The sequence below is a fragment of the Aythya ferina genome (assembly GCF_964211825.1).
Source record: "Aythya ferina genome assembly, chromosome: 7".
In the NCBI taxonomy this organism is placed as follows: domain Eukaryota; kingdom Metazoa; phylum Chordata; class Aves; order Anseriformes; family Anatidae; genus Aythya; species Aythya ferina.
Window position 1 is genome coordinate 34,690,683 of NC_140302.1, and position 12,676 is coordinate 34,703,358.

The following is a 12,676-nucleotide window of genomic DNA, read 5'->3' on the forward strand; positions in this document are numbered from 1 at the left end:
CTGGTTGTGGCCCATTTCACAACTTCTCTGAGATCCACACACTATATGTATGAAGCCAAAGTTCCTGCAAGTTCAGTACTGAAAATGTAAACTTATCAGACCATGCCCTGCAATTGGACTGGTAGAAAATTGATTTCTAGCTCAGTAACTCCACTGAACTGCAAGAGGTTCCTTCCCCCTTTCCCTCCTCCCCTCCCTTCCCCCCCCAAAAAAAAAGGTTTTCGTTTTTGTATCCCAGTATATGAAATAGATAGCCTCCTAAAAACAAATAATTACCATGGATGATTTGTCATACTTAAGTATTCTACCCGTACTTGAGATCATTTAATTATGACTAGCTTTTGACAACTGCAAATTTTTCAAGTGCTACAGAGCAGAAGAATAACCTGGGCTCTAGAATGTGTTAAAGAAACCCCAAAGCTACAGCTCCACAAAGCCACCTTGGTTTGACCTCCAGGCAAAATTTGACTAAGCAAATTTTCAATGAGAAATTGGATTTGGTTTCAACTACAAGCTATACTGATGTCCTCAGTAAAGAAGAGATGTAGAAATAAAATCAGAGAGACTTATCTGTTTTAAACCATATTGCAGTATTTAATGAAAAATGAATTCACTGGTCTCAAAAAAAAATAAAAATTCTTTTAGGCAGCAAAATGAACTGCTAGTATTATTCAGGACTTACTGTCATTATCTAAACAGTTTTTATTATTTTTTTCTTTTTTTATTGTAAGAAAAGCCTAGCTATCATTAGGCATACTCATATTCATGTTAACGTAGTTAACCCTGACAAAGTACTGTGTATGTTTTACTTCCTTATGGAGTGTCTACAGCTTCCCTGTTTCTAAAACAAATGACTATTTTCTACTGAACAGGTTTTGAAGAAGATATGAGCACCCAGGAAACAAGAAAGCACTGAAAGCTTTCAAAATGATTACTTTACTTGGGAGGTCTGGGGCTATAATGAAGATGCTTCTTCAGAAGGAAAATATTATGCACAGAAATAATGCCTTTCACTGATATCAGCAAAGCCCATTATGGGTGGGAACAGAAAGCATGATGCTTCTTCAGACTATGTTAATAAATAAATAATGTAAAGTAACAAATACTTCATAGGAGCTGGAAGTACTTAGGCAGATAAAAGATAAACTTTGTAATTAAAATCACTTGCTGCATTGTTTCTAATTAAGGCGTTCCTACTGTCAGAGGACAAAAACATTACTGCCTTAAAGCATTTTTTATTTATAAAAAGCAGTTTAAATTATTTATGATAAAAAGCTTTTTGTGCTGATTTTAACAAGGAGCATATTAGCCACACACACACATACACGCATATATCCATAGCAGTCTTATGGGCTGGGATAAAAAACACACCTGAACAAACCACCGTCTCTCCCCAAACTGGATTCCCAGTGCTGAAAGCCACCCAGGCCTTCCAGTCCACTGACATGAGCTTATCTTAACTTGGGGCTTTCTTCCTAACTGAACCAGGACTTTCCTCCTTAACTACTCAACAATGGCTACCTTATTACAAAATTTTAATGGCTATATTTCCAAGAAGCAGAATAAATCCTACAGAAATGAAAAGTCACCTGGTTAAAACCCCACAGTTTCCCTTTAAAGTCTCTCTCTAAAAATTGATGCGTATGATCACAGCAGTCAAAAAGGTACAGAAGGCAACAATAAAAAAAGATCACTCGTATTGCTTTTTCATCCCATGGCTCAGATCCCAGCAAAGAGCACTTTGGGTTTTAATGATGAAGCATCATCTACCCATGAAACACTAGCCTTACCGTGTAATTGCGTGAGAGAACCACATCAGTGCCGTCTTTCAAATAATGTGTTTCTGTGAAGCTGCTGGCTAACAGGCCCCTAAAAGGAAAAAAACAACAGAGGACACAGGTAATATTAAGGCCACATCACCTTGACTTTGTCCTTTAATGGTTCTGTTTGAGAGAGCAATCAAAGCACAACATTAACAATACAGTGACTACCGGGGCTGTGTGTGAACTAAGAGAAAATATAGCTCCAAACACTGAAGCTGCAGTGCATGAGCACTTCCTTCATCAATTGTGAAAAGTCTGGGCTTCCAGACTGCTTTGTCTTCCAAATGAAGTCTGTATGCCAGCACATGTCGGTACTGACTCTTCTATATAATTTTCAACACATTTTGCATTAAATCTGTAATCTAGACATGGGGAACATTGTTAAGCATTGGTGTTTTTTGGAAAAGGAAAATGTTCTCCCTTTGTTAGGTTGTTGTATAGTCTACTCTTTTCATCAGCAAGTCACCAGCAAAGCCTAGGTTAGCTCTCAGTAAATGCAACAAACTTCTTCCATTGACAGTTAAGGAAAATCACCTCAAGAAAATTACAGAAGTCAGACTACTGCATTTATTTTGAGCATCTGAAAAGGATACTCATGAATGGAAATCTAACAACTTGAAATGATGTCTCAGGAGACAGTGAAGTATCCTGCATGTGATGAGTTATTTTGTTCTCATGCAGTCCACATTTCCCCTCCTGTCTTTGACAATGATACCAAGAATTTTGACTTGCAATTTCTGTTTTCCAGAAATGCCCAGAAAGAGTGTATGTGTGTGACAACTATGAAAAGTTTCCTTTTGTAGTAAACACATGGAACAGGGAAAGCAGCCCCTGCCTTGGCAACAGTCTGCTATTGGTCTGTTTTTCAACTCCTCATCCAAAGAGCATTTCTAACAAGGCCAGAAGGAATAGTACATATCCACATTGACTCTCAACACAGGCATTAAAACTATGTTCCTCAGCACAAATATGTTTGAGTTTTGACAGACATTGTAGTGAAATGCAAAAGCAATATAAAAGTAACCAAAACCAAATGCCACCATCATCTTTGATGGACTCTAGAGTTCAGACTACAGAAAATCTTTGGCACAGGGGTTCAAAAACTTCTGTTCCACTGCAGAGATGCTCTTCTCCTTTGGGATGTTCACTTGAAGAAAGACTTTTTAAATTGAAATCTGATTAATGCTGCACATATATTGCGTGAACTGATACATAGTCTTGGTACACATTTGTTGCAATGCATATAAACTTTAAAGTTAGAACATGAATGAACATTTAATTTTTGTTATTGTCATTATTTATCTGGAATATATTAACATTCAGCCAAGATGAGGACCTTCAGGACCTGATTGTGCTAGGAACTGTACAATTATTAGAGAGGAAACCCATTTTAAGAGTCCTTATCTTAAGGTAGAAGAAAGAAAAAAAAAAAGTGAATGAAACAAGACAAAGAAAAAAAAGAAAAAGAAAAAGAAAAAGAAAAAGAAAAAGAAAAAGAAAAAGAAAAAGAAAAAGAAAAAGAAAAAGAAAAAGAAAAAGAAAAAGAAAAAGAAAAAGAAAAAGAAAAAGAAAAAGAGAGAGAAAGAAAGAAATATCAACATAAAAGGATGAAGACAGCAAAGGTCAACACAATAAGTATTCAAGCACAACTTCTCCATTCACATTTTACAGCTTGTGAGAAATATTAGCATATTAATAGATAACGAATGTTAAAACACTGCAGTGGTTTGCAGGCTGTACAGGAACTGCTCTGGATCTCAGCCATCCACCACACCTACAGCAGGACTCGGTTGCCTAAGCGAGCACCCAGCGTCACTTTAGATGCTCCATCCATTTCACCAAGCAGCCCTGTGAGGACAGCTCTGGCACCCTGTGGTGCCTCGGGTGGCACTTGACACCCACGCTTATCTCAGCCCTTGTGCCTGCAGCCTCTGGGAGGGCTGCTTGAAATGAAGTGTGCTGTATCTCAGCTTCCTACTGTCATTCTCATTATCACAAAGAGCAGCTGCTTTCTTAATTATCATTATTATTTATATAACTACACTGCAAGTTCCATGCTTAGCAGGCATTCATTAACTTTGTCAAAGCAAAAGGTAAGATCCCATTGCTGCTGAAGCCAAGAGAGTTCTGCTGTGCACTTCTTGGAAACGATATTTCACATTGGATACCACAGCAATTTTTATTTAATGGGACAAAATTCAGGCAAGGGATAAGGTAACAGATGTAGCATAAGGACAAAGTGATTGAGCAATAAACTCACTGCTCTGCTATTTCCAAAGCGTTTGACAGCAATGATGATATAGGTGACCTTTCTGCTGTTGGTTCTACCCTAAGGCATAGGATTAGAAAATATTTCATGGATTCGTAGATTTTAATACCAGAAGGGAGCGCTGTGATCAGCACTCTGACCTGTCATATTACATAGCTCATTTGACTTGAATTATTCTTCTGCTTCAGTGGCTGTGATGGAACCGGATTGTCCATTTTCTTGTTGTACATAGTCCTTGTCCAGATCTTGCATGATGAAGAAGCTATCACAAGCCTGGTAAGTTTTTAACAGTTAATTACACTCGGTGTAAAAACACAGCACTTTGAATCTAGCTTGGCTTTGTCAATGTTCAGTTTCCAAGCACTGGATCTCATTCCCTTGCATCAATGCTTCATTTTCATTTGAGTCTCTCATGGACAGTTCTACTTACTAAAGTGAGGAATTGCAGCAGGTGAGCAAACTTCTGGCGTTGCTGTCATCCATCTCCCTACCAGGCATGTTTCATCAGGATGAGTTTCCTATCTAGGCTGATGAAAACGCCAACTGAACATGAGAATTCCCTGTGTGAGTAGTAAAAGGCTGGCAAGAACACCAAGATGACGGAGTCCTGCTATTGGACTAACCTAATAAAACTTAAACTATGCCCTAATGTAGAAGCCAAACTAAGATTTCAAATCATGGAAATTTCGAGTACAGCTGAAGGGCCTTTTTAAGAAAATGAGAAAGATTTTTCAGGGGTCTGCATTAACGCTCTTTCGGTTTACTAACTAAGACATCACTGCTAAGACATCTGTTTTCCTGCCACGTATGGTGCTAACGCAGGCTTGAGAGCAAGCCAGAGGAAAGATTTTTTTCCCCACTGTAAAGGTTGGGGACCTGTACAAGACATGTCGCTGGAGAGTCCAACAATTTCTGGCAGAGAAAGAAGCTGTTATCCCCACTTTCAGAAACGTCTAATATCTTAAAAGTTGTATAGCAGAATAAGCACGCAGCATTAGTATCCAGGGACAGCAAGTCATGTGCTGGCATTTCGTGAAAGGTTATCAGAAATAAGTGTAACAAGCACTCAAATTCCACAACTGAGTGTGCACCACTTCACTTTGCAATTCTGGCAATGATGTTTAACATACTGAACAACAAATTTAACATATGTATCTACTCAGTAATTTAATTACCTCCCGCAAAAAAGATATGCAATGTAATAGATTGATTTACATTTCTGTTTCTGACCCACAGCAAAGGAGATTAATAGAGGAAAGTAAATTAATTTAGATGGCAAGCTACTTAACCTAATTGGATCAATGTAATTCTGAAAGAGCAGGGATCAAAATAACATTAATATATCATAGCACAATTCATCACCATGTCTGGAGTTTCAAATGTTGCCAGCTACAATGCTCAGCAGTACCAGACAATTATCAATTTTTTGCACTGCATGAAGAGGTGGAAACAAATGTTATCAAGAACAGCAACAACTGCTGGATACAATTAAAAAAAAAAAAAATCAATTAAAAGAACACCACTACTTTCTAATTAATTCTTCAAAGATGTGAAAGTGTGATTCTTGAGTTAAATTACTTATGTATTTAGTCACTGTGTTTGTCAGCACCGTGGATATTTTCACACTTCCCAGAGCTGAATTAACAAGTAGAAGCTTCGACAGCCCAGGACTACTTTTATCCCTCCTGATCTATGACAGACACAGCACAGTCTTCCTCTGTAAGTCAGCATGAAACTTACCTGTCAAATCTGCTGAAATGTTTTCAGGTGTCAAGCAACTTCCACTAACCTGAGCCTCAGGGAATATGATGAATGCTGTTTAAACTTCTAACCCTTACATTTCCTGCCCCCACGATGTGGAGTCTTGTTTAGGGAGGGGGGAAATGTCCTGCTTTAAATACAGCAAACTCTTATCTGATCCATTTAAGAAAAGGAATGGTAATTTAACACACTGTCTCTCACTTGCAAATGAGAATGTCACTCTCTGCTCTCTAGGTACCAATATATTATTTCAAAAGGTTATAATGATATTTCATCACCCAGGGAGTGTCAGAAAGACAGAGGCGCCAAAGTTAGAGATGGAAAAAATCTAGTGGATCATGCAGACAGCTTCCCTGGAAGCCAAGTATGCTGTTGATCAAATTTGGTTCTGTCTCATTGAGCTTCAAATGTCAAAAGCAATGCTGATCCCACCACTTTCAAAGGGAGATTACTTCACGTTCCAACAAATGTTACTGTCATGATGCATTTCCTGATATTCAGCTTTTTCTAGTTTTTCCTAGTTACACTTCTTTTACTAGCTGAAACAATTGCTTTTCGTTCTTGGTACATATATCATTCAGAGAGGTACAGATTATTATCAAATTCTCCCTTAGCTAGCCATGTGCCAAGTATAGCATGACAGGCTATAAAAAATGACAAGAACTGTGTACTGTTGTGCTAGGGCTGCTCAGGAAAAATCTAAGCATTATCACAGTTGGAGCAGGCACCAGGGTTCCCCGTGGTGATATAGGAGAAATATGTAGAGGAAAGACTAAAGAGTAAATCTCTTTCTAACAGCATCAGAGCGCATAGAGTTGTTTTTCAATCTGCCTCCTAGGATGAAACTTCTTTGGTCACCCACACTGTACCAGGTCATCCCCTTACATTACAGATATAAGGGGAAAGACACCGACATTGTCGCCCATCAAAATGGAGCTGCAGGCAGTGGGACCTGTCTCTCAAAGCTGTTTTATGAGACTGGACTGACACTGATTCAACACCGCTGCTTTATAGCCAGACAGTATGATATCTGTACAGTCTGGTAGATGTTTCTTCAAAGTCCTGTGTGAAGTGTGACTCCCTGCTATGCATCTTACAAGGAACATGTCTTGCTCTGGCATGACACAGAGCATAAAACTTGGCCTCTGTGTCAGAGAGGAACCAGGGCAGGAAGAAGAGACTCCTTTTAAATTATTTTACTTTTATTTTAAATGAATCACTGCTTCTGCTAGTACTGCCTTCTTAGTACTAATGAGTGAGCAGGGTCCTGGGGCTTCTTCTCAGGCAGGAGCTCTGTGGCATGCAGCTCAAAGCCACCCAACACTCCCAGGGATGTGGGGTATCCACCTACTGCCACCAGTCATTAACCAGGACTTTGAGACAAGTTAATGTGCAGCAGGAACTGGACAATTATGTAAAATGTCTAATTTCATGCCTGAAAATTAGAATTTCATGCCTGAAATGGGGATAGTAAGAAATTTCTAGAAGTTCTGTGTTTTCTTTTAAGTATCATGGATGTGTAAAGTAGCCTCTAATCTGAGACACAGCTTTGTAGACTGTTTGATCTGAGGTCTGACATGCCTAAGAAAGGATTTTGAGTGCTCTGCATACACATTGCAAGACTGACAGTATGGGCTTGTATGAATAGTTTTTTGTTTCTGCAACTCTGACTCCTCATTCTGTGGCAAGGATGGATGGCTGTGGAAATGCAGCCCCTAACCCTCATCTTGTATCTTGATTCAAATATGGTAACACTTACACATCTCTCTTCTGGAGTCCATCATCACAGCAATGCACTTTTTGGTTATGATCACAGAATCACAGAATTTTCTAGGTTGGAAGAGACCTCAAGGTCATCGAGTCCAACCTCCAACCTAACGCTAACAGCCCTCCACTAAACCATATCCCTAAGCTCTACATCTAAACGTCTTTTGAAGACTTCCAGGGATGGTGACTCCACCACTTCCCTGGGCAGCCTGTTCCAGTGCCTCACAACCCTTTCAGTGAAGAAGTTCTTCCTAACATCTAACCTAAAACTCCCCTGGCTCAACTTAAGCCCATTCCCCCTCGTCCTGTCACCAGGCACGTGGGAGAACAGACCAACCCCCACCTCGCTACAGCCTCCCTTGAGGTACCTAAAAAGAGCGATAAGGTCACCCCTGAGCCTCCTCTTCTCCAGGCTGAACAAGCCCAGCTCCCTCAGCCGCTCCTTGTAGGACTTGTTCTCCAGGCCCCTCACCAGCTTCGTCGCCCTTCTCTGCACCCGCTCAAGCACCTCGATGTCCTTCTTGTAGCGAGGGGCCCAAAACTGAACACAGTACTCGAGGTGCGGCCTCACCAGAGCTGAGTACAGGGGGACGATCACCTCCCTAGCCCTGCTGGTCACGCTGTTCCTGATACAAGCCAGGATGCCGTTGGCCTTCTTGGCCACCTGAGCACACTGCTGGCTCATATTCAGCCGACTATCCACCATCACTCCCAGGTCCTTCTCTGCCTGGCAGCTTTCCAACCACTCATCTCCCAGCCTGTAGCTCTGCTTGGGGTTATTGCGCCCCAGGTGCAGGACCTGGCACTTGGCCTTGTTAAACTTCATGCAGTTGACATGGTTGCTTTAAAAATACAGAGAAGCTACTCCGAACCTATTGGGCTTTGGACATATGCTTTTATACCTCTCGGGTTCATGCTCTTGATTTTGTTTTTCTGCTTAACTTCTGTTTTGATTAACATCTTAATGTAGTTACACTACTTCAAGAACTGTTGTTTTAGGAAAAACACTGAATATTCCTAAGACCTCTTAAACAGTGAGTCAGCTGTCTAGCTACTCTATAGGAGCACTGGTCCTATTAAGCCACTGGTAGTGCAAGGCTGTCTCAAACCTGTTACTTTGCTTCTTGCAGATATGCTGCCTACAGCTCAGACAGACGATCTATCTGATCGTTACTTATGTTCGTTACTATTTCTCCTCCTTCTGAATGCTAAAATACCTGTTTTCTTCCCTGTCCAAGTAATGCCTTACTCTGTTACACAAATTCTTACTAAAAACCTTCCTGCTGTGCTTTTTAAACTTAGCCTACAAATGGGGGAGATGAGAAGAGAGGAACAGGATGCCATGTAGGAAGTTATAAAAAAAAGTCATCTACATCTCTGCCTAGTGACACCAGCATACTCCTTTAATTCTTCAGCATCACACTTCAGGTCATCTTGACCTTTACAGTGGAGTTAGCTGTTATTTCTTCAATTGCTGTATTCCTTCAAATGGTTATTTAGAGGAATAAGCATGTTTGTTAAGCCTGCTGCGTCTGCAGTGGTTCTCTCAGTGCAAGAATCTCCCGGTATTCACAGAAGCAAGCTCAGCAGTGCAACTTTTCAATTCTTCTTTCTCATTACAACATAACAAATGAGTGAAGCATGGGTAATGAGTTTCCCATGCATAGGCACCTAACATCATCCCATTCGTAAAACCACCACATATTCTTAAACATGCCACATTCTTTCCCCTTATTTAATTATCTTAAGTGATTTGAAATGCTTTTGGACATTTTCCCATTGAATGCCTCCACTTCTTAATATCCTATCTGCTACACTCCAGTGTGTTGCCATAGAGGGACTGCAATGTCATAATTGAAGAACCTGAGAGATTAAAATTCACAAAGCTTAATTAGCACAACAATTCTGAGGAAAAGAGGGGAGGAAAATAAAACTATAATAGCTAGGGAATCAACCAAGCATCCGAAGTTTCAATATAAAGTTTATGGTAGTAGCCTCTGGCCTGTTTTACACAATTTGTGGATAAATGATTTGAATTGGTCATATGCTACATTTAAAAATGGGTATCTGTAATTCTAAACATTTGTTTGGATGCAGAAATTCCTATAATCCATGTTAAAATCCCACCCTCATCCCCCTGCATAAGTGATATAGTATCTGACACAGAAAGAGCAAACTTTCTTAAGGACTTGCTGCTATGTCAAATGGTAGATACATGCTCTGAGTTGTCCCTCATCATGCTAGAACACAGACACTGTCATGGGGAGCTGCTCTGCAGTCTGCTGGGACGGGGAGATAAGAGAGATGAGCACACTGTTTAAAGATAAGTGCTGTCTTCAGAACTAGTCACTACATGAGGTTGCATGTATAGAAAAGCATGGAAGAGTCTAAGCAAACAAATCCGAACTACTAAAGGAGAACACCACCTCCTGAGCTGGCAATCAATGAGTGATTGAGATCTCTCTTGTTTCCTGACTGCTAGGAAAATAAACCATAACCCTTACCTCTCTAATCTTCAATAGAGAAAGATTGAGATGAAATTAAGCACATCAGTGGCCTCCCATGCTGTTTCAGGCTCTCGGCTGCACACTCTGCTTCCATCACTCATTGCAATGTTTACAGCAAACATTTACTTGCCAAAACCATAGTATTTATTTTTTCATTCTAATTCCGAAAGATTAATGAAGTGGCTACTGCTAATGAGTGTTGTGGTGAAAGCATGTTCTCCCTTAGAAGAAGATGCACAGTGTGTTTTCCAAGAAACCAGATGTGTAAAAGCATGTCCTCTCCCTAAAATGGTGTACGCTTGGGCAAAACCCTCAGCATGGTCATAAAAGGACAGTGTTAGGTAGCCTACAACTCAGATGGAAATTTTATGAAGAAATGACCCATACGGCATGAAGAGAGGAATGAGATGAATACCAGCAGGGTTCACTCTGTGTCATATTCAGTTGGAAAATATCTGATGAAATAACAATCTTGTTGTTTCTGTACCTGAGTCAGGGACCCCCAAAAAGTTATTCTCCACTAAAAAACGTGATTAGGCTTCTGTGTGTAATGATCGTAGATTGTCCACAGCCCAGCATAAAGCCTGAAAATTGCTACCCCATACAGGATTGTGGCAGCAGGAAATGCTTCAAGAGGTTGAAGAATTTTCATAAGAGATGCAACTAGTGTTGAGTCTAAAATAAAAGTAAAAATAAAAGTGAACATATCTAGATTTCCAAAAGCACAGCCAGCACAAATAGTAAAAGCAGCAAACCCCAGCAAGGAAGAATATTTTCACTAAAATTAGGTCCCTGAATGAATATCTGTTAGGGTTTATTTGAGCTACTTGTTAACCAATAGGTCTGAACCAAGGTGATATTTCAGTCCATACATGGAATGCTTTTGTACAAACAAACTCCATTTTGGGGTCTTCACAAGAAAGCTTGCAGATATAGTGACGCTTCTCCAGCAGAAGATGGAATGGTACTGCTTACTGCTGTGAGCCTGGACTCACACTGCTCATCTTGCATCTGCCAAAAGCCAGACTCAGAACTGGTTTCCCACCATCTAGCTTGTGTGAACCTCAAGACGCTCTGACTTTGTCTCTCACTGACCAACTCCAATATACTAGAGCAACATTTGACAGTTTCAGCATCTCTCTCACAGAATTATCCTAGAACTATCCTATAATTCTAATCCTAGAATTATCACTCCTCGTGAGTGATATCAGTCCTTGCTTCCTTGAGCTTCCCTGTGTAGCAGCATAATAGAAGTCATGTTTTTGGCTCAGCCAGGCAGCCCGCCATAAAAAGCAAACACCTTCACTAAAGGCTCCAGAATACCACTGGCCACAAATTGCTCTCAGCTAAGGAGGGATGACAGGGCTCATTGGCTAACTGATTTCTGATGGAAAAATACAGTCCTCTCCTTTTAGGCAGACTATGTAGTCTGACTTCTTTAGAGATATTTTACTGTTAGCTACACTGAGGAGTTTTAATTTGGAGTAATGGCAGTGGCCATGAAACCTTGAAGTAACATGCCAAAAGTTAAAGAATTATTCTGGAAATAACTACTGAACTACTACATCTCCGAAGTAGCTATGGCAAAGATCAAAAGTAATGTGCACTGCTGCACTACAGGCTGAACCCAGACAAATTTACACAGCTCTGAGTACTCTCAATTGGCTTTGGCTAGACTAAAGACTAACACGGCTCTGAAATTTCTGGCTCCCCTTCCAAGGATGACAGTACTGTGGTTTCTTATGAAATGCATACTTCCTATTATTATTCTACCACTAAAACTTGTAGAAGATAATGCAGGGGCTTTTTTAACATACTGATCTTACATGCAGGATACAGCATAGCAGTTACTGGTTCAAGCGACGCAGGATATACCAGCAAAATTGTGGCTCAAAAGATCATTAGAAAATATTGAGATGTTTCATAAGCTAAGAAGTACATATATCACAAGTGGCAGACATAATATTTTAATGCATTCTTATCTAACTTCACAGTGCTGCCTTTCATAAAACAAATTCTTTATAGTCCCCGTGACACTTCTAGGATGGCATATTTTCATTAAATTGTAAGTTCAGAGATGCTGGGCTGGAAAGCTGTCAAAGTCTATTTGAAATGTTTCATCCAATTAAATGTCATTTGTAGCCAAGTAAGATTATACTGCTGAACAGATGTCATCAGGCAAATTGTTTAACTATGCTTTCATCTCAACATTTCTAGAAGAGCAGAGAACTCAAAGCATCCAGAAAAAGTAGTCTTAATGTGTAAAATTTTTAAACACAGAAATTTAAGCAACTCCAATGAAAAATCAGAATTTATTAAAGACTAACTAACAAAACGTAAAATGTACTGTGGGATTACAAAAGGTTACATGCAAGCGTCTGCACTGCTTTTACAAAGTTAGAAAGCCAGGCTCTAACATTAACAAGAAGTCATTGAGCTTAGGTTTATTCTTAGACTCTCACTGAAAATCACATCCTCGTAACTTTTTCTTGCTTTTGAGTGTATGCCCACAGGCTTGCATTTGCATTTTTAACTTAAATTTCTGCCAG

At 39.9% G+C, this 12,676-nt stretch overlaps 1 protein-coding gene across 1 annotated transcript in view; it reads right to left on the reverse strand.

Moving 5' to 3' along the window:
• ADAM12 (ADAM metallopeptidase domain 12) overlaps nt 1-12,676 on the reverse strand; it is a gene marked incomplete at its 5' end in the record, with an annotated part of 183,204 nt that overhangs the window by 80,388 nt on the left and 90,140 nt on the right. Inside the window, 1 exon segment of the mRNA XM_084526031.1 lies at nt 1,791-1,869. Coding sequence (XP_084382157.1) covers nt 1,791-1,869 — 79 coding nt within the window.